Source organism: Acanthochromis polyacanthus, chromosome 18, assembly GCF_021347895.1.
Source record: "Acanthochromis polyacanthus isolate Apoly-LR-REF ecotype Palm Island chromosome 18, KAUST_Apoly_ChrSc, whole genome shotgun sequence".
Taxonomy (NCBI): domain Eukaryota; kingdom Metazoa; phylum Chordata; class Actinopteri; family Pomacentridae; genus Acanthochromis; species Acanthochromis polyacanthus.
Window position 1 is genome coordinate 20,581,314 of NC_067130.1, and position 22,497 is coordinate 20,603,810.

At 41.5% G+C, this 22,497-nt stretch overlaps 1 protein-coding gene across 1 annotated transcript in view; it reads right to left on the minus strand.

Moving 5' to 3' along the window:
- grk3 (G protein-coupled receptor kinase 3) overlaps positions 1-20,085 on the minus strand; it is a 94,890-nt gene extending 74,805 nt beyond the window's left edge. The window contains exon 1 of the mRNA XM_051938761.1: positions 18,024-20,085. Coding sequence (XP_051794721.1) covers positions 18,024-18,136 — 113 coding nt within the window. The 5' untranslated portion in view covers positions 18,137-20,085. The remainder of the gene's footprint in view (positions 1-18,023) is intronic.
- Positions 20,086-22,497: the final 2,412 nt, after the last annotated feature.

Here is a 22,497-nt window from a genome sequence, read left to right on the forward strand (position 1 = left end):
GCTGATGTAGCGTTCACTTGTCATAGTACATACAGGGATGGGAATTTTCCGCGGAGCCTTCCGCGGAGTTCCGCGGATGCTTCAGCGTATTTCATTTCAAGTTTGAACACTTTATTGTCGCTGATACTCCCGCGAGATGGTAACGACGTTAACGTCGTTCAATTGTAAACGGCCCAGCGATTGGAAGTTGCTGCACCGCCGCGGCACCCCCCCCCCAACAACTTTCCACTGGAATCAGAACATGCTGATCCCATCCCTGTACATAGTTACAGTGGCACTGTGCCGCTCTCTCGCAATGATACAGAAATCTTTAACAAATACGTGGAAACAGACTATAAGCCGCATCACTGCCAAAATCTTATCACTTGGTCCTTGTGTCATTTATGGCCTTCCCTGTCATTGAAATCCGTTGGTCCGTTTTTGAGTAATGTTGCGAACAGACAGACGAAAAGACCAACCAACACCCATCGTTACATTACTCCACTGCGTTCCTTGGCGGAGTACTAACTCATGTACTTGTGCACAAGGTCTGAATTTCACAAGAACTACATTGGATTAAACTTTACCTGTAACACACCACGACAGTAGCAACACTTTTCCATTATTATACATGTTGCCCATCCTAATGATCGTAGGGACAATCGAGCAATACTGAGCATGTTCAGTTTGGATCAGACCAGTGTTTCTCCTGCAAACAGGTGCAGTTTTATTTGTGAATCAGTTCCACAAATTGGTCACACAAACACAGAAAAGGCAGGTAATTCTGAATGTATGAATGCATGAACCACGGGGGAACAAAAAAAAGTGACAACATGAGTGGGACTGCCGCTTCACAGAAACACCTGCTCCACCATTTGAAAGGCAATGACGTGCTGTAATTGTAGTATATATATTTGATCCAGTGCAAACAATATCACACTTCAACCAAGGCCAAAACTGGGGCTGCCGGGTACCCAAAATAATCACAGAGGACCCCTGCAGATGAAAGCTGTTAGTGGGCGATATGAATGTAACCTTGGGTCCACAGGGAATCAGCAGTGAACACAACACTTCTACTGCAGCTACAGGAACAAAAAGCTAGGAAGTAAACAGTTCCTCTTTTGCAGGAGGCCTTTTTGCTTCACTGAATCATTAGCAGCTGACTCTGGATTATTTGTGTGAAACCTCACTGCTTCAGACCAGACACCACACAGAGACGAAGGGTACAATTTACCGTAAAAGTCATGGCTTATTAGAACATGTATGGGGGTGCTAAAGTTTCCGCTACAGTACACATGGTTTGTGAGGTTGGGTGACACGGTGTCTGCAGCACAGACAGCTGCAGGTCATGGTGCTGGTAATAAAACACAGGTGCATTAAAAAATTAGATAATGTACCAGACTGCACTTTCAACACCAGCCATGCAGATTATCCGCATTTGAACTGAAATGTCTTTTTTATAGAGATTGCCATTGCCATCAAAGCACAAAGGAGGTAAACAGTCTGTTGTTTCATGGTACAACAACCTCTAACAGACATTTTTCTTTCTCAAAACAATGCTCCAGATGGTCTAGATAACGCGCAGAGCTTGATGTGAACAGTTTTCATTGTCTCTCACCAAAGCAAACCTCAGTCAGTAACAGCCGCAGCTTTACACATCAACATTAGCTTACGGGAGCAGATGACCGGAGCAGAGCGCAAAACAAAGAGGCTCCTGCTGTGACAGCGCAGTTTGAGTGATAGAATGACTGCCGGCACATAGTGATAAATAAGGCAATGTTATCTACAGGGGACGCTGAGAATTCAAGAGTGGTGGGTTGTATGAATGCAGCACCAATGCTGGTGTGCATTTCCTGCATTATGAGCGGCCCTCACAGAGCTTCAAAGACAAATACGATCAAACGGTAATCAACAAACTGCAGGGAGGCTTCACCTTTCAGACATGCTCACATGGTACATCGTCCCAAAGCTGGGCAATAAAACAACAGTGAGAAGTGCCCATAAAGGACACTTCGTTAACAGCAATAAGACCATCGTCGAAAAGAAACATTTCATAGTTTTACTCAAATGCGAGCAGACCCGAAAGCACATATTAAGAAATTCAGTTGCATGAACAAACTCCAAACATCTTCTCTCCATGGCTAATAAACAGCCCATCATATCCGTGAGCAGGTGTTCGCCCAGGCATCCAGCATGTCCGTAGAACAGCGTGATTTAGGCGGATATGAATATTATTGCTAATTTTACACACATGCTCCATAATAAGCCTTTTCTCAAACATTTATTTTTCCTTTGTTTCCAAAATACGTGTAATAGACAATATTTGTCAACCATTGATGCCTCTGAAGAAATATGAACAATCCTTATAAACTTACCTTGCCTTATCTTTCATTGTCTTAGAGCTATATGGGTCATTCCAGAATTGGAGGACATTTTACATCCCACCCATCAAATTTCAAATAATCCACGTACAAAATACTAAAACATGCAATGGTCATGTAAATTTTCTTGTCCTGAGATCAACCTAAAAAAAACTAGGAAGGTTTGAATATATTTTTAAAATACCATACAAGTCTGGAGTTCTGCCTAAAATGCCATGTTTCTCTTGTCCCACCCCTCTGATGACCAAACTCAATCTCAAAACAGTTAAAATGAAATTAAAATCTCCTTCTTGGTATTATTTTTTCATCAATGTCTCTTGTAATTGTGGGAACTTTTTTTAATCGACATAATGTAAAAAAAATTATCATGTATGGAAGGTGTGTCCCACAACATGAATGCAACTCTGTTAGCATAACCTTTTTAGCTGGTAGAAGAAGAAAACAGTGGATCAAATGATACGCTAGAATTAACAACATCAAACAGTTTCCCAAAAGAATGTATAGAGCAAAGCTATGTCCTCGCTTCTATTTTTCATAACATTGTCAGCCGTGACTGAATGGCTCACTCTACCTCATGCAACCCTGTTAAGCATATTATCACGACAAAACAAATTCTTTTGCATTTTTTCTTTTCTGTTTTCCGTCAGTAAGTTTGTCCTCTTGGTCAGCAGTAACAGCTAGCTAAATATCTAGCTTCTACTCCTGAGAAAAAGCTAACATTAGCATGGATTAGCAACCCTATTACTGTGAGTACGGTTAGCAAACAACACATAAAACATGGAATTGAACCACTGATGTGGAAGCTGAGCCAATCACTGTGTTACTGACGTATATATATAGCAAAAAAATTGTAAAAGAGAAGCCCAACTGTCCTCCAATTCTGGAATGACCGACATGCATTTTTAATTTTTACTGGCAGCCAGAGCTTCATGTCTTTTACTGTAATTTTACAGGGAAAATTTGCCACAGCGAGGAGAAAGAAAACAGGAAAACACAAGTTAGTGTAAAAAAAATAGCAACATTTATATCTCTGCAAACAAAGCTATTCAAAGGCCCCCTTGCTAACAGAAGGCTACATGCTAACTGCATGATGGGGTGGCTCCAAGCACAGTTAGATGAGTGTGTGCGTACTTTCCAGCAAAGGCTCCAATAATACAATAAACCTTATTCTGCCTTCTAGGTGACCTTTATTAAACCCCCAACAGCTATTTCTGTGATGACAAAGCAGCATCCTGGTGGTGGGAGACCCTTCTGATGTTAACTGACCTAATTACATGCCTCGCTACACAGCCTGAGCAGCATTTCAATGTTCGCTTAAAATTCTTATACTTTTCACAGCCCACATTTGTTTTAAATTAAATGATCACTACGTGGACGGGACCAGCTAATCTGCTTTTTATACTCAACTAACCTGACGTGACACTAGTATTGAAAATGTGTCAGCAACCCTGAGCTCGAGGTGGGTGAAATGGGTTTCAAAACCCACACACATTGTACATAGGTCTTAGTAACTCTGAGCACAGCAGTTAAAGGTCAGAGTGCATGCAGTGTAAAGCATTCTGAGCAAAGCTTTCACTCACATCTTTGTTTTTAGGTCAGTGCCAGCCAACTCTCTGAACTCAAATCAGTTTTTTTACTTGTTCCCGTCATATCTTTCTTCACTGTGGGTTCATTTTTCTCTATCATATAAAGTCCTGCACCTCAATGGAAACAGAACAACCGTGACTAGAAGTACAGAGGAAATGTCCTCTGTGCAGTATAAATGTGATTAAGCATTCAAAGGAAAATGAATTCTTTGAATATGCATTTCACTAAAACTGAGGTGTGCTAACTGGTGTTAACAGTGGGGGAACATGGTGGCGCCACACACTACAGAAATGTAACAATTTCTATTTTTGGAATGTAGGCGAAACGACTGTGAAAACATATTCCACCACCCTGCTCATCTGTTTACCTTTTCGGAGGCATGCTGCATTTATCTTATTAATCAAGCTTTCATTTTTCTCCGTCTCTGTCGTTTCCTCTCTCTCAGCCTGCAGACGACCTCTAAATTTGCTCAATTTTTATCACGTGACATTTGGTCACATCTCAGTCGGTCATGGTTTTACTGTTGTGCTCGAGGAGCTCAGAAGTTGTCGTTTTTCTTACACAATCTGGTTAGAGCCACCGTGCTTATTTCTGGCAAATTCTTTTAATCAGATGTGTAGAATAACGTGAAAAATCCTAATTTTAAGCTGTGCTTTGGTTCACGCAAAGTTGAAAATCTGAAGTTTTTACAACTTCTGGCTCTGAGAAATATTGTTATTTTGGTGCTATTTAAAAAAAAATAGGACGCCTTTCAAATTTATCAGCAGTTTTCCCTGAGGGAGGATTAAACTGTCTGCTGTATCTCCATCTGCTCTAACCTCTGTGCCCTTTATTGTTTTGATCAAACTCTAACAAGCAGATTATGTGTGACTACTTGCATGTTTTTACAGGATCTGGTGCAAATGATTTATTTAGTGGCAAATTTTTAAATGAGACGTGTAAACTAAAGTGATTTTAATTCAACTTTAAACTTAGATGCAGTTCATTTTATTTGTTTGTATTTTAAGTTAAAAATGTGACTATTCTGGCTCTGATAAATGGTGTCATTTTGTTGAACCCGGTGAGTTTTGAGGTATAGAGGGTTATGGCACGCATGCTCAGCCTTCAATAGGTGTTGATGTACACACTGACACTGCAACAGCCTTGTGTTGTGCTGGTGACAATTTCACACTACAGGAAGTATGCAGATGTGTAAATATTTAACATATTAACAGGATGTCACTGGCCTTTCTGTAGCCGGCTCTGTGGACATGTAATTGAACTGTGTTGATAACATGCCACGTAGTGACAAGTGCCAAGGATGTGACCCGCCTCAAATCTATTTTAGATTCTCTATGGGAGACGCCAGTGTTTACAGTGACGTCACGAAGTCACGTGATTACCGCGCTGGTTGGCAAGAGGAACCAGAGGAACAATGGCTGATGATAACAATGCGAACTATCCTTCCGTGAAATTGTCCGATTATGCTCAATCCTTATCACCTGAGGCCCGACAAAGATACGTGAGTAAGATGAGATATCAGGGAAACAGTAAAACCTTGCCAGATCCCTACAATTTGAAGACTGAGTGGGTTGACGATCCTTCATTGTGGCCGGACATTTCCTTCACCGACATTTGTTTTTAATTGATTGACACCACTGGGCAGTTCACCCACCCAAAAATATATAATTATGAATTAAAAATAATACATCTTCTGTTAATCTTCAACAAGATGTCAAAGAAACGTCAAGAAGTTGCTGTACTTTTTGTCTGCAGTATGGCTTCTATGTAACAGTAACAGACCCACAGCACTGGTGATCGAAAATAGGACAATTCTAAAAAAACGATCGCTAGACGCATACAGAAACAAATATGGTTACAAATAGGAGGCTGCTGGCTTAAGGAGATGTTATTGAATATGCTTCATTCGACTTTAGGATACTTTCATCGCCTAAAAAGCGATCGGTAACACATGACAACACTGAACCAAACCGAAAGTGTAGAGATCGCTTCACGCGAAGGATGCGACACTAAATCAATATCTTTTGGTAAACAAGCTCAAAGTTGGACATACTAAACATGCTAAACTGTTGAATAGTTTACCTGAAGAAAAGTGGGAGCCACAAACACGATCTCTGCTGCTTACTGGGGTACAATTTTTCCTGTTGATGGCTGAAGCCACCGCCATCTTCTCTCTCCTGACATCGGCATTCGGTGAAATTTCAAGCTTGATCCCTTCTCAAAACGCTTCGTACAACCAACAACTACGCACGCTATTACCATTGTGGTAAATACATGTGCAATTTCATTCATGAAAAGCGATAACTTTACGTATTTGTTTCAAACCCGATACCGTTCTCGTAGCAAGCCGTTATGTTACTGCCGGTTCTTGTCAACCAGTAGCAGTCTTGTACCACGTGACCATAGCAAATGACGACACGCTGGCGTCGCCCATAGGTTTCAGCCTGTGTCTGTATATCTCACACAGCAGGAGCATTACATTCGTCAGTGCTGTCTGTTAGTATCTCTCAAGAATGCTGAGTTGATGTCTAACAATACAAACATGACCTGAGCAGCAGGGAAGAACACTTATTTCAGCTTATTTTAGCCTCTAGACAGGTAATTGCTGTCTTTAACAGGAAAACTAGTTTTTCTAAAGCCTGTCTTTCTGGCTGCTGCCGTTGTCTGACTGCATCAAGTGGATTCAGGGGGTGTGAACAGACATCTACAAGAAAAACTGAGCAGCTTTCACACGAGCAACCCTTTCCTATTAATTCACAGTTGGACTCAAATGATTTAGAATTAGTTTGAGTTTATCCTCGCTAAAACTACACGCTCCAGTGTTTTCTCTGCAGAAAAACAGAGCTATCTGGCTGAAAAGCAGCAGTTGTAACAATGTCACTCTCAGGATTTAGCACCCTGTGTGATTATAACACGATGGCACCATTTATTCTTCAGCTGAACTGGCAGATTATAATTACAAAAATAATCACTGGCTGTCCTAATTCACCGTCTCAATACAAACTTCAAAATGAATCGCTTATCTGCAAATACTTCAGTGTGCTCGGCGGCTGCCTGCGATGTCTGGCCCGCACAGGTTACCATTGTTGCAATTATGTTTCTCCTCCTGAGGTGAAGAGGCAAAAATAATTAAAAGGGAACTCAAAAGTTGGCTCCACCCTGCTGATTTGGTGTCCCATTTCTAACAAAGCATGTGCCACAGATCAAATCCTCATAACCCCAATACCAACGCTGCATCCTGTCTGCTATCCACAACAGCTCGCAAACATTTTGACTAACCGGCTCAAACTGAAGACAAGAGGTGACTATGAGGTGACAAGAAGTCACAGTAAGTCAAGTGTGGCAGTAGCATGCTCCCTCACAATTGTACATATGTCTCATGTGTGGCACAATGACTCCGGTGTTTGAGGAAGAATTGACTTAGAGGTGGTCAAACAGGCCGCCTAATCCTTGACTTTACCCAAGAGGAACACTCTGGGGAAACTGAACAGTAAACAAAAGATTAAAGTAACAGGAGAAGTGATAGTCAACTCAACGCAATTTATACAAGACTTTTTTTTTCTTTAAAAAAAAAAAAAGGGTCGTTATAATAATTTTCCCAACCAGTTTAAACATTCAGATTAAGAACCCTACAATATCATATCAAACACACGTTACCTGACTAATTTAAATATTAAATGGAAAACCAACCGATGCAAAAATTCCCTGTGTTCCAGCTGAGCAGCTGTTTCCAGCAGCTGGACTCGCATCACTCCATCATGTAGATGAGATCTGAGGATTATTCTAATATCAAAGCACCGAGAAGAGATTTACTGTGGAAGACTACGGCTTGTTTGCTGTGTTTAAAACTGTGAGCAATTATTCAATAGCAATGTCAAGTCATTATTTTTTGCTTTTTAATGTTTAATTCAGTAACTTGGTGTTTGTTTTATTTGTTTCTGTTTAAACTCTTAATGCAACCGAGCTGATTTTATGTCTGAGCGCCAGCGATTCATTCTGTGTATTATTCACCTCGGCGTCAAACTCATTTTAGTTCAGGGGCCACATACGGCCCAGTTTGTTCTCAAGTGGGTCGGACCAGTAAAATCAGAGCATAATAACCTAAAAAACAACCACAATTCCAAATGCTTCCCTTTGTCTTAGTGCAAAACAGTACATTCTGAAAATGTCTGCATTTAATGAACTCTCTTTTTTATAAAACATTATAAACATTCTGAAATTTCTGAAGAAAATAAGTTCAATTTCAACAATATTATGCCTCAGTTCATCATTTCCACATGTGCATTGCAACTGACAGATCACAGTGTGTCTACAAAAGGCACAAAACATCAAGTATCTGAACAATATAGTATTTTTCTTTATGACCAAAACAACTTATCGAGGTCTAGAAAATATTAAAAACATACAGTTTTACAAATTTACAATCTGAAGTTAATGTCTTCGCTGTAATTTTTACAGTTTGCAAAGTCATTCCGCAGGCCGGATTGGACCGTCTGGCGGTCAGTTTTGACCCACAGGCCGTATGTTTGACACTCCTGCTGTAAAGCATTACTTCATTAAACATTGTTAGCAAGGCTGACTATCAGTTAAGAAAATGGTTTATAATGTATATCTCCTGCTTTGATTTGTATTTATTATCTACTCACACTAGCTGTCAGGCAATACACAAGTAGTAACAAGTTATCCTCCTGAGGCCCGGCCCATTCATTTATGTCCTCTGTACTGGACATTTGTTTTTGATCTATATCTGTTGACTCGTTTGAGTTACCCTACTAAATCCTGCCGTGCTTAATAGAGGACATCCTGGCCTTTTCAATGATATCTCAAGTGATTGGGTGGGATGAAGGGAACTTTGCTTTCATGCGGAGACAAAACGGAGATGGCAACAAAATGCGCCTGTCAGGAAAAGTTCAGTCAAAAATTGTTAAGATATCGTTGTTTTACCGATGGCAACCATATATTTTCTTGTCTCTGAATATGTCCATCCATCCATTCTCTATACAACGCTTCATCCGCACTAGAGTCACGGGGGGTGCTGGAGTCTATCCCAGCTGACTTGGGCAAAGGCAGGGGACACCCTGGACAGGTCGCCAGTCTGCCGCAGGGCTACATATACAGACAGACAATCACACTCACATTCACACCTACGGGCAATTTAGAGTAACCAATTAACCTCAGCATCTTTTTTGGACTGTGGGAGGAAGCCGGAGTGCCCGGAGAAAACCCACGCATGCACAGGGAGAACATGCAAACTCCATGCAGAAAGATCCCAGGCCGGGATTTGAACCAGGAATCTTCTTGCTGCAAGGCGAAAGTGCTAACCACTACTCCACTGTGCAGCCTCTATGAATATGTCAGGAATTATAAATTGGGGTCAAAGTTCAGTTAAACTTTTTGTCAGGAAAAATGATAGCTCCTTTAAGAACGTTAACTGTTATGGACATGAGAAGGATTTAATGGGGTTAGCTAATAGCTAACTAGCCGGCTAGTTTTTTCTTTACATTCAAATTTCTGCCCCCAAACACATTTCTCTGCGGGGTAATAAACACGTTGAATGTAAAGTAATTAATGTAACAAATAAATAGTTTTTACGACTATGTTTCATTCAATCTCTTAATTTTGTACATAACTGATACTAAATTTAGCTTTTTTAAAGTTCCATTAGAAAAAGGATTGACATTCTTGTTTTCTTGTCGGCCTATTTTGATTTTGAAGTGTTGCTGTTTTGTTTTTCTTTGGTAAAATTGTTCTGTTATCTCTAAAATAAAAATATTTTTAGAAAATTCTAAAAGTTATGGCAGGAAAAAGACAGCTATTACATTGTTAGAACCACCAGAATCACCACCTTTAGAAAGGGTTTTTGAAAAAACTGCTCATTTATAAATTTTCAGGTGGACAGAGCAGCCTCTCTCTGTCTTCAATACAAGCACACCAGCTTAAAACGCATGTTTATACGATAAAAGCCAATTTTATTTCATAGTTTAGCTAAACTCAGTTATTGAAGACAGCTGGAAAGATGCACAAGTCTCACAGCACCGAGGGCAACACTGACTGTAAACTCATCTCTTCTACGGATTTCTCTGTAACAGTGGGGCGTCTGATCGCCCTCCCCCTCTGCCTCCAGCGTTGCCGTTAAAATCTCACCTCTCTGCCAGAGGACCTAGCCTTGGCCCGCCGAGAATGTTGCAGCACCATGCTATCTCCAAAGTGCCACATTTAACTGCCTCCCCGACATGCATGCAGCAGAAAGCTCCACACATGCACGACTGCTACTGACAAAGCCACACATGCATGAAAGTTTGCACACAGTCTTGTATCGGGTTCGGCTGCTTTTAGGAGGGACTTTCACAGTCACTGTCCTTCCCCTTCCTCTCTTGTGTTCATCCTTCTTTTTGCAATCCATTCCAAATTGGAGTAATTACTCTGAAGCACAACAACATCATGTGGGTTAAGGCTGCTCAGACAAAAAAAAAAAATAATGCAATCGTTTCATCCAGTTCTATTGGGCACATTATTGGAATAATAATGGTCTTACTGACATGTTTTAAGTATATTTTCATATTACTACGAGTCTGATTTACTCAACAGCAGTGCAATAGTGCTTTTACAAGACCATTAGCTGATGCTTTTATCTCTGCAGCTCCTGTATCAGAGGGTGTAATAAATAATAAAGCTCATATCTCTCGTAGAATAAAACCATTTGATAAACCACGCTCACAAAAGCAGTACACTGACAGTGTTTGTGTTCTTTCAAATAGAAACAGCTCTGCCAGACTGAGGTGTCAGTTCCAACACCACATCCCCGCTGACCTCCACCTCTCTGGCAGATAATCAGTCAAATGACCTGCTGCAGTCTTGAAATCAGTCTACCAATCCTTGGATTAACTTCTAGCGTCAATGTATCACAACTTGGGACTCTTGTTTTAACGTGTAATGATTGGGTAGCGTGATACACAGCTTTACTGTAACACAAGCAAATCCTGATTTAACACAAAGACTAAACTTAGCACTAACAGCTTAATACTGTAAGTTAAGGAGAGTGCTCACACACGGCAGCAGCCTCTCCACACACATCAATTAAGTGTCTACCCTGACTTAGGTTTTGCAATTTAATTTTCTGAAAAAAAACAAAACAATTTTATACAGATTTATAGATTTAATAAAAGTGGTTACTGGTAATTCAATCGAGTGTGGGCCTTAAATCTGTATGTTTGGGTGCAGCACCAAGGCTCTGCAGTCATTAAACAAAAAAAAATCACCATGTTGATTGAACTGTTAGTTCAAGTGGTTTCTAATTTAAAAGAAGGCAGGTGACCTGTAATATTTTATTTTCTTATTGCCAATACATTCCAGGAAAAGGCCAAAACCAACTCTATCCAGAGTCTGATATGTGTTATTCCTCTGTGCCGCGGAGCTCCACAGTTGTCCAGAAACCATTAGAAACACAGCAGTGAGTCACGCTCTTGAACTGGGTGACATTTTCCATCGTAATCATGAACTAAGGCTGACCGTTGTGCCAAAAATAAAACATTTTTGAGTATCTTTTCCACTGAAACTAATCTAAAATTGATGATGTGATTTTTGTCACAGTCTGTATCAAACAAGCATGTTCTCTTATGTTTCGAGATTATGAATATGATGATTTGTTGGTCAAAACATCTCTGTAGCACCGCAATGCTTCATTTATAATGATAATAATGGATGAAGTGCTTTTATCTTTATCCAAAAACTGAAACTCCTGTAATGTGGATACTGCACTTGGCCATGTTGCAATTTTGATAATATTTGGATCCGTTCAGCACTACTCAATCTTCAGACCGTACTGCTAGACAAAACCGTGACGAGAACACCAAATATGGATTAATCCATCTAACTAAGGGTTGTTACTGTACAGCCAGAAAGCGATTTTTAAAGATTGCTGTCTTTGGAAGGAACTATTGGACTTAAGATTGAGATTAGCGCATTGAATTCAAACTACAAATGCAATAAATCATTGATCAAGTAACCCTTTGAGACCCACGAGGCTTTCAGGGTAATTTCACTGCCTTTACTTTATTACATTTGTACAATTACATTGACCCAAAATAAGCTCAGAACGTTCACTTCTTTGTCTAACCACTGCGAGTATACTGATTCAGCAAACCACTCACATCAGGCCACAGACATACATATTGTTAAACCAATGACTATTCATATGTCCCTACTTGATAAACTGAAGGCATTTGCTGGTTAAAACGTGATTATTGATGCAAGCTTTAATCATCTTGCTTTGTGTGCCTTGCAACTTTAGCAGCATTTAATACAGAAAAGACTGTCTATGCATCTGGCTACATTGCTGTGTTAATCTTCTAGGTTTTGTTGAGACATGATGACGTAATGATATCCATCCATCCATTTATCCATATACATCGCTGAATCCTTATTAGGGTCGCGAGGGGGCTGCAGTCTATCCCAGCTGACTTGGGGTGAAGGCAGGGGACACCCTGGACAGGTCACCAGTCTGTCACAGGGCTACATATAGAGACAGAATATCACACTCACATTTTCGAATCACCAATTAACCTCAGCATATTTTTGGACTGTGGGAGGAAGCCGGAGAACCCAGAGAGACCCCACACATACACAGGGAGAACATGCAAGCTTCATGCAGAAAGATCTCGGGAAGGCCGGGACGTGAACCGGGATCTTTTAGCTGCAAGGCAAAAGTGCTAACCACCAATCCACTGTGCAGTCCCATTTAATATGTATCAGTTAAATCATTCACCTCTGTTGCTCTGAATATCGTCCATGTCGAGTTTTTAAAGCATACATGAAGGAAAAGCGCATTTAATTTAGAAGCTATTCAGTATCGATCAGTTGGAGTTCATTAACACAGCTGACAATCGATGGAGGAAACTGCTTTAGATCTGTATTCCTGCAACACAGCACAGCTAGAAAACGCTACAAGCTGCTAAAAGCTTGAGGTCATGTACACCTTAAAAGAAGAGAGCTTTTAGCAGGAGTCGTTTTGCTGAAAAATCTTGCCAGAGCATATCCAGTGATTCCCCAAGCACAACCAAAAGAGCAGAAACATTCATATCAAACCGCCTTTAACTTCGAATTTCTCTACGGAGAACTACAGGTCGATGTCCACCGAAACACCCAACAGGTTCTGTCCGAAAGAAACTTTCTCTCGCACTTACAGAAAATATGTTTTGAACATGTGTCAGACTCTGCAGACTGCCATACTTACTACATAAAGAAACAGAAAAACAGTGTATTGTTCTTTCATTAAAAACCATTTCTAAATGCGGTATCCAGCACTAAAGAATGCCATGCAGTAGTCCACCATCTGAATGATTATAGCAGTATGAAATTCTGGCAGTAAATATTAAGTACACCTACTGCAGCATAACCATTAAAATTAAAATGGTAACAGCTTTAAAGTAACGGCTGTGAGCACATTAAAGGAATGAAACAGCTATGTTTTTATACCAAATACTGATTGATAGCAGGTGGTAGGGCTGCACAATTAATGGAATGTTAGTCACAGTTTTGGTTTCCGACATCTAAACAAACACAATCAACTGTGATACTTATGTTTAAAATACTCTACTTGTAGAAAATATCCCATAAAAATCACTTAATTTAAACCTGATATTAAATTATTACTATTATTTCACTCTTTTCAAAGTCATTTTTAGTCACAAAGCCATCTTAACTGCTGCAGTGGAGACTAGAGGCTTCTCTGTGCACAGCTGGATACAACTTACCTTCTATTTATCCTCTAGGAGACTCTCAGAATTATTTTAAATCCGATTTTTATACTGATTTGTACATTACCAGGAAAGTATTTGACAGCTGCATTCTATCTATTTAAATGTGAAAGTGCAGTAGATATATTGTCCCTGAAAATCAATAAAAATCTTGATCTCGTTACTGATCAAAATATTCATGATTTTATATTTTTTTATTTTTTGCCTTAATCATGAAGGCTTGGAAAAGACTTACAGAAATGGCAGTTACAACTCGTTTCCAATTCGACACTCAAACTGCGTTTCCATTACCCTTAGATATGCGCAAAATGTAAATAGCGCAATAAAAAACTGGTAATGGAAACACCTGAATTTCGAAAAAGGACTAAAATATTGCTAAAAAGTTTTTAACGCTCTCATGAGGTGGTTTTTCAGACGTGTCGATATTGAAGAATATCGCAAAAGCGCAATGGAAACACTTTTTCCGCAATTATACGTCATTGGACGTGACGTACCTGGTCACATTACCAGTTCTCTCGGAGTAAACATGGCGCGGTACGTGTGGACAGAAGAGGAGACAGAGACTTTCTTGCCATTATTCTTGAGAAAAACATCACTGCCATACTAGACAGCAAACAGCAGAGGAATGCAGAGTGTTTTAACCCGTTGCGCTTCAGTTGCGCTTCAGTGTCCCGCTCGCGGTAAACTTTGAGATCTGCATAAGCAATTTGCTAAATGTCTGAAACTGCAAACACGATTATACAAACACTATACGCCGATGGAAAGCTTAGATTCTCATGAATCCGCCAGTATAAACCACTTTCAGATGTGATTACCACAGCGGGTAATATAAACACATTTGTCCGACAAACAACGAATATCCATCCATCCGTTCTCTATACACGGCTTCAACGTACACAGCGCGACTCACATTTCCGGGTTCATTATTACACACAGACGAAAATATTCCACAAAAAACGGCCATAATCCAACCTTGGACATCCAGACGAAACAAGCCAGTAACATATTTTGTCCAAAACATGTCTTGAAGTCTGTATATACTCCACGAATAGTTCGTTTTCAAGGAAATGCATCTCGCGTCCAATATTCCCTGTATTTCTCGTCATATTTTTATTTACAAATAGAATATTAGCGATTTTTTTGTACTGAAAATGGCTGGAATTGACTGCAGCTTAAAGGGATAAGGAGATAGAAGCAGAAATGAGGGAGAAAGGGAGGTTTTTTTTGCTTTTTGCTGATCCGAAAAATGATCCGATCCGTGACTCTTGATCCGAGGATCGATCCGATCCGTGAATTTAGTGATCCGTTGCACCACTATACAAAACTGATACTGCATACACACCTTCACTATGCAAGTAACCTATGTAAGAGCAAAGGACAACTCGCATCAGCTACAGACGCTCCACCAATAATAACAGTAAGAAAATTGTTCAATAGAAGGTTTCCTAGTTTCGCTTAAATTCATCAGATGCAAACTGCCTTGAAAGTTCATGACAAAAACCCATGTTCAAATAGTTATACTCAGACTACGCTTTTATTATCCTGTTAATCAAAAATAGATCATTAAAATGATCAGTAAGTCTCAACAGACTGAAATTAAACATTTTATCGTGATCAATTTTTCAGCCCTTCAAAAATGCCAAAATGTTACTAAATATACATTTGTAACTGCATTTACATGCAAGTTACAAACCTTTGAGAGCAAACTTTGAGGTCTGAAAGCAGGCCAAAAGGCCCACCAGCAGCCATGCTCCTCCTCCTTTAGGGGAAATCTGTTTGAGTCAGTCAACCAGCCAACAAAGTTGTGCTCTGAAACTCAAGTCTGGCTGAAAACTATCCTATTAGAATTCGTTCAATTGATCTAGTCAGTCTCTTTAGCTACGCTGACCAAGTTCCTGTGTTTGCTACGCCTCTACTCTGAAGGCAGAGTGGTGGTCATATTTACTATAGAGCCCAGGAAATGCATTAGCTGCCACACCGCAACTGTGTTATCCTGCAACATTAACACAATTTTGTTTTGACGACCATTAAATGCGACAGTATGTTCACTGTAATGGATTTGGCGGTCTTGAACGAGCTTCAGATTTCTGCAGGTTCATTTCAGTACCACACTGACGTGAAGTGAAACCAGTAGCAGCCTGAAGGAAGGAAACACACATTTATCAGCCTGCAGAGCCTCACTAATGGTTAGCAGTGATGTCAAGCTAATGCGATTTCAATGAAATGGACTAAACAATGTGAAAATCCTGCTGTGGTTGTTAACTTTTGTTCTGGAAAATATGATATATGCTGAGCATTTTGATGTTAACTAGTTACGTTTGACAGCTTCCAGTTAAGGGAAATAACCAGCTGCTCTCAGCTGCTGCTGTCAAGCACTGCCAGAGGTGAGAATTCATTACAAACCCTGAGAGTCTTTGTCTGTGTGGGAAAGCTGTCAGTGGGCAGGGCATTTCTGCTATTTCTGACAAATATATATATTCATTTCTAACATACTAACCTCTAATGAATGAATAACAGTTTATCGAGGCATGCACATTTAATTAGTTATTACAGAACATCCTTTAATCACATCATTTCAGTTGAAATAATCAGCAGCTACACGTTCATTACTGTGTGTAATGAACTGTCTGGATCACTGATTTCTGCTGATCCGCAAAGACAAGTCAGTGAGTAACTAAAATTACCAGACCTCCTCCTCCAAACATCACTCCTGGTTTAAATATTATTTTAGTTTAGCCCACATTGACACACAGCAGGCAACCAAGCAGAGCTGCTACACACATGCTGGTAACGGTTGTGATTAAGAAAAGGTGAAAACACAACTGGAGAGTGGTGCCAGCCACCGGCTAAGATCCCCTCTGCACACACAATGGCTTAACATTTGACTAAACTCAAATGGCGACGTCAAATTTACAAGTACCGCATGAACGGCAACTATCTCAATAACCAAATTTAAACCACATCCTCTTCAATCAAGTTGCACGCTACATGCCATAAACCAGGTCTGAAGAGACACTTTCAAGCCTCTGATAAGCTGCGCAGCAGGGACAAAAGGATGTGCAATTATGTGTAGATGGTAAAGGTTGGGGGGAGTGGGGGTGTAGTATTCGAATCAGCTCATGCCTGTAGTCTTGTTTGATGGCCTACTCGTGCTGGGTGCTTGCAAACAGCATGGATGAGAGAGGAGGGGGGTTGGATCAAGAGCTGCACATACTGATAGTGTAACTGCATCAGAGGGGCTTACAGCAACACAACACAACAGTCGAGCTTCGCTAAATGTCTTGCACAGGCCGCATAAGACATATTTATGCATGGATTGACAGTTGAGCAAGCCTGCGAGCAAATGAAAAGGTGCTTGACAAAAGACATATCACGGAAAGGACATCATCAACTAGGGCTGCGACAACAGATTATTTTCTCTTTGTTGTTTGCTCTATAAAATGTCAGAAAACAGTGGAAACTGTCACTGAATGCCCACGATGAGAAAGACAGTCTGTTTACGCTCACAGAGGTGGGAAATCATCGCAAAATATTGACATTTAATAAAGGTGCAATCAGAAAATGTTGACTTTTTCACTTAGAAATGACTCAAACTAAGTACTGGGTTATCAAAATAAGTGATTAGGAATTCATGAGCTCACAATTTATTCATTGTGGTGCTCATATTTATGAACATGTCAGTCAGGTAAGCTTGTGAGCAAATTCAAAAGACCTGATAGAAGAGAAATCAAGAAAAGCACATCAAGTCCAACAGCTATTTTCATTGTTGATGACTCTGTTGATCATTTTCTTGATTAATCAATATTTGCTTGGCCAAATGTCAGTCAAAACCTAAGCTGACAAATGTCTTGTTTTGGCCACAACCAAAACATATTCGGTTTACTGTCACAGAGAAGGAAAGACACCCAAACACAGTGATCAGCAGTCAGAGGGTTTGGAGTTTTTGCCCTCTGAGAGAATTACTGACTCACACTTGCTACCATGAAAAAAGTGGCTGCTGCATCACAACCTGCTTTGGTAGTAAGATTTTGTGAAAGGCCAGCACTGGCTTAACTTCTTGGTAAGTTGCAGGATGCGAATTCAAGTATAAATAAAGTGGCTGCACGGTTGTTGAATGTCTGCAGAAATCTCCCCTGACAAAAAGCTCCACAGTCATTTCAGTTGAAGCATCTACAGTAAGTCTCAGGTCTGAGAGGAAGCACGCCTTCATCTCCCTGTATGGCTGCACAGCCTGCACTAAACATCCATCCATTTGACAAGCAAACAAACACGGGCTCCTGGCCGCAGCGCTGCGTTAAAGCTCCCCTGTAAATGTGCTTACCTGGGCTCGGGAAGGATGATTTTCTTGCTCGCCCGGGCCGCTGGAGTAGACTTGCTCTTCTCCATCGCCATCAAATAGCTGACATCGGCGAGCACTGCTTCGAGGTCCGCCATCTTTCGACCCTGGCACGACCAAAATCGACAGAACAACCGGGCGGGGGATGGCTTTTGTTTCAGGGAATTACAAAACAATGTCCTCCTCCAGCAGATAGCACCAACATCAAGGGCCGGGGTGCGTTTGGCGCACGGCGGGGCTGACCATCCGCTGGAAAGAGGCGTCGTTGTCTGGCGGCTTGTACAGTCTGTGCACTTCAAACCAGCAGCATTGTGACACAAAAAAGGGAATTCACGAGGGAAGACATCTGGGTGACAGGGTACTCTAGAAACAGATCACCAGGCTTGTAATCCCATTTAGGTGCAAAAACGCAGGTTTTTACGCGCGTTGGTGAGCAAATAAATACAGGAAAAGAGGGCCTCGCTCTGTAGCACTGTGATGTGTCTGAAGGCAGCTGTCAGATCCGACAGGTCTCCGGGGACTTCCCTGGTCCTCTTTAGTGGAAATGTGTCCAAACGACTGGTTTGTCTCCAGAGCTGCATGTATTTCAAGGGGTTTTCCTTTAAAATGTAAACACTGTGCAGCAGGGAGGGGGGGAAATGTTCTAATTTTAGTAAAAGACAGTGGCAGTCAGAAGAAAAAACAATGACTGGCTTCTTCTTTGCAGAAAACCAGCTTTACATTACAGGAATAAAACAGGGACACGTGTAACTGCCTCTCCAACAGCGATCAGAGAATAAGGGGGAGACTGAGGAGGGAGGACGCTGGTGGGGTGGACAGGTTGAGATGTACACCATCGGGGTGCCGGGGGTCGCTGTCCTCGATGTCTCGGCTGGCTGGTGCACCAGTGAAATGCAAATCCCTCCCGACAGCCGCGTTTTGGCACAAATAAAAGCACAAGACGAGCCAGGACTCCGTAAAATCCACACGCCGCTGCTGTTTATGCTGCTGGCTGCCTTCCTTTCCTGTCATTAATCACACACACACAAGCAAGTAAAAAGCAAATACGGCCACCTTAAGAGGTTTAGCACCTAATCCAGTCCAGGAGAGAGGCTGTATTTAACTAATCAGTAGCCAAATCGTCCGAGAGAGCGCTAACTAGTTTTAGCCTGCTGGCGATATCGATATTTGTCTGCTAGTTAGCCACCGCGCTAGCTAGCGAAATCCAACCTGCTAGCTAGTAGGCTAATAAGCCCCAGAGCGGGTAAACACTCTACAATTGAATAAGCTTGACTGTTTCGAATTGGATTTTTCATTAAAATAAGCTTGGTTGCAGTCACAAACACTAGCTGAGCACTAACACTGGCTCGAATTCAAGCTAACGGCTGCGACTCCTATTGGGGAAGTCTCGCAGCGTTTCCGAGAATCAGTCTTCAACCGTCCGCCGGACTCAAAAATGGAGATAAATATAATCCGTGGCTGCTAGTTGGGTTATCACTCAGAAGGGCTGAATCCTCCACTTCTTCCCTCTCCGCTCCTCTCCTGGAGACCCAGCTCTGAGCTACCGACTGTGGGCTGACGGTGACGCTTGATGGCGGAGGAGGGGGAGGGAGCGCTGGGATGAAGATCGCCTGGTAGTTCGCTCGTTAAACGGTAACTTTTCCTCCGTAAACTGCGGTTAACCGGGAAGGCGAGGCGAGAGGGGCGATTTCAACCAGCCTGGGTAGATGTTGAACAAGTGACACGACACCCCGCTGGAGGCGGAATAAAAACCAAGCAGGTCGTCGTGCTCCGCGCCAGCCCCGACCGACTCCTGCCTACCAGGCTTTCCGCGCTGGGGGAGCCCACACTCGGCTACTTTTCACCTAGTGTCCGTACGCTGGCTCCGGAGCCGTATGCTGCCAGTCCGCTGCTTTCGACTAAGCGTTTTCAGCTCCGATATAGCACATGTTTCGCTGGAGTCCCCCCTTCGAAGTGTTTTTCTGTGTTTTTTTGCTAGCACAGTGGCTCTGCTTGCTTTGTGGTCCGACTTCCTCCCACTGCGGCGGGGAGAGGCTCGTAAAACCCGGAGCGGCTCGGAACTGGCCGGAGCCGGAGCACATTATTAGCTGTATTTTTACTATTATGATACTGTTTTTTGAAATGATAACCCCTTTAAGCTATCCTCATGTTCATATAAGCACATTATGATCTCCTCAGCTTTTAGATTTGTGTGATTTTGCAGATGTTGTGGGAGCAGCATCGCCCAAGTGAGCCTGCAGAAGCGTTCCCAGAGGAGGACACTTGGAACAGGCACAGTTTAAGGTCTTGGATTTTAGCAAGCTGCAGCCTCATTGCAGCAAATTCTGCACACAAACCCGCTCCCCTTATCTCCCTCATGCTCCATCTATAAGTTGTTTTTCCACATTGTATCCGAGCAGTCACGAAGCAGCAGCTTCTCACAATTAATATTACAACACACTACGTTTTCCGTTGACTTGCTCCACTGGGATGCTTGGACGTGTTGTTTTGGTGGAAACGCAGTGCCGTTTCCTGGCCAGCAGTGGTAATGCTGCTGGAGGCCTTCACACTGTCACACCTGTGACTGTGCAGAAAAGGCACCAGGAATCAAGTAATCAAGTAATCATATCTGTTGATCAACAGAAAAATAACATACATTTGTTCATAATTTATTCATTTTCGTCATTTTCAACATTCAACATTGTCAGGGATTCCTCACACCCTTTGGAAAAACTCTCTGAACTGCTGCCATCAGTTTCCGGAGCATTAAAAACAGAACCACCAGACTGTTCAAACAGGTTCATCCCCCAAGCTGGCAGAATGCTGAACTGCTGATCTGGATTTGCGCACACTTCTGCACTTTAACCTAATTTTAGTATTTTTAGTTTTAGTTTCAGTATTTAAATGAGTTACCATACCACAAGTTCACTTCAACTGTTGTGCACTTCACATGACAGGCTGCTGCTATGAACACTTAAGAACAATTCAACTGCCAATTTTGTCAATTTTGTCAGTCTTGTAAAACAACATCTTAGGGATGTTTGTGTGTGTGTGTGTGTGTGTGTGTGTGTGTGTGTGTGTGTGTGTGTGTGTGTGTGTGTGTGTGTGTGTGTGTGTGTGTGTGTGTGTGTGTGTGTGTGTGATTGCACTACTGTTGTATGTACAGCTAAATGACAATAAAGCTGATTTGATTTGATTTTTGTTCCAAGGAATAAGAATTTTTTCTCCAGTTCTTTTTCATATATGTAAGCAAAGTGAATAAAGTGCGCAGATTTTCCTGCATAGCTTAACTTTTGGTGCCTCCAAAGAGATTTTCGGAAGACCCAAAGGAAAATAACCTGAGCCAACTGATAAGAACTGAAAATCCATCCATCCATTATCTAGACACCACTTAATCCTCATTAGGGTCGTAGGGGGCTGGAGCCTATCCCAGCTGATTTAGGGGGAAGGCAAGGGACACCCTGGACCGGTCACCAGTCTGTCACAGGGCTACATATACAGACAAATAATCACACTCACATTAACACCTACGGACAATTTAGCGTTACCAATTAACATCAGCATGTTTTTGGACTGTGGGATGAAGCCGGAGTGCCCGGAGAAAAGCCACACATGCACAGGGAGAACATGCAAACTCCATGCAGAAAGATCCCAGAAAGACTGGGACGTAAATCAGGAATCTTCTAGCTGCAAGGCGGCAGTGCCACTGTGCAGTCCAGAACTGGAAATGATCATATTAATTTAATGCCTGACCCGGTTTGGTTGATTGGGGTTACATTTACTCAGACACGAAAGACATTTTGGTTTGTCTAATGGCCAGAAATATCTGAACCATACACAGATTTCATCGTCTTTACTGTATGTAGTATTCTTACCAAGCATGCTGAAACAAGATAAATGCTGTAGTGAAGTACAAAAGTCTGAGACCACAAGCGAATGTTCCTCTGTTTTACATTGTTTTGATGCATTGCACTGGAAAAGCCTACAGGCTGCAGTAGGCCTACACACTGTCAGACATGAACAACAAGCGTGTCTGATAGCTTGTGGCAGTGCAGAAAAAGCAACACCAGAAGTGCAAGACATATTCTTTTAGTAATCACCAGGATCCATGAACAGAAGGATAATCTGCAAATCTTTGCTGTTTTATTCATTTTATTTAATTTGTTTCATTCTCAGATCATTTTCTTTGTCATCCACGATAGCACACTGAATACAGTGCAGAGATTTTCTCATCCTCAAAGAGGTTTTAGTCAACGATAAAATGATCAAAAATGGTATGAGAATGCTGATATTTCAGTCAAATAAGGTAACACAGACTCATTGCTTTTACTGTACGTAGATCTGATTGTGATCCTTCTAAGCCAGGAAAAACTCAAAATGAGTCCAAAAGTCTACATTTTTCAGCTGCTTTTTGATGGATAGGTTGTGTTGTTCTGCTTTTCTCTTTAAAATACCCCAAAGCTGATCTATTGGATTCAAG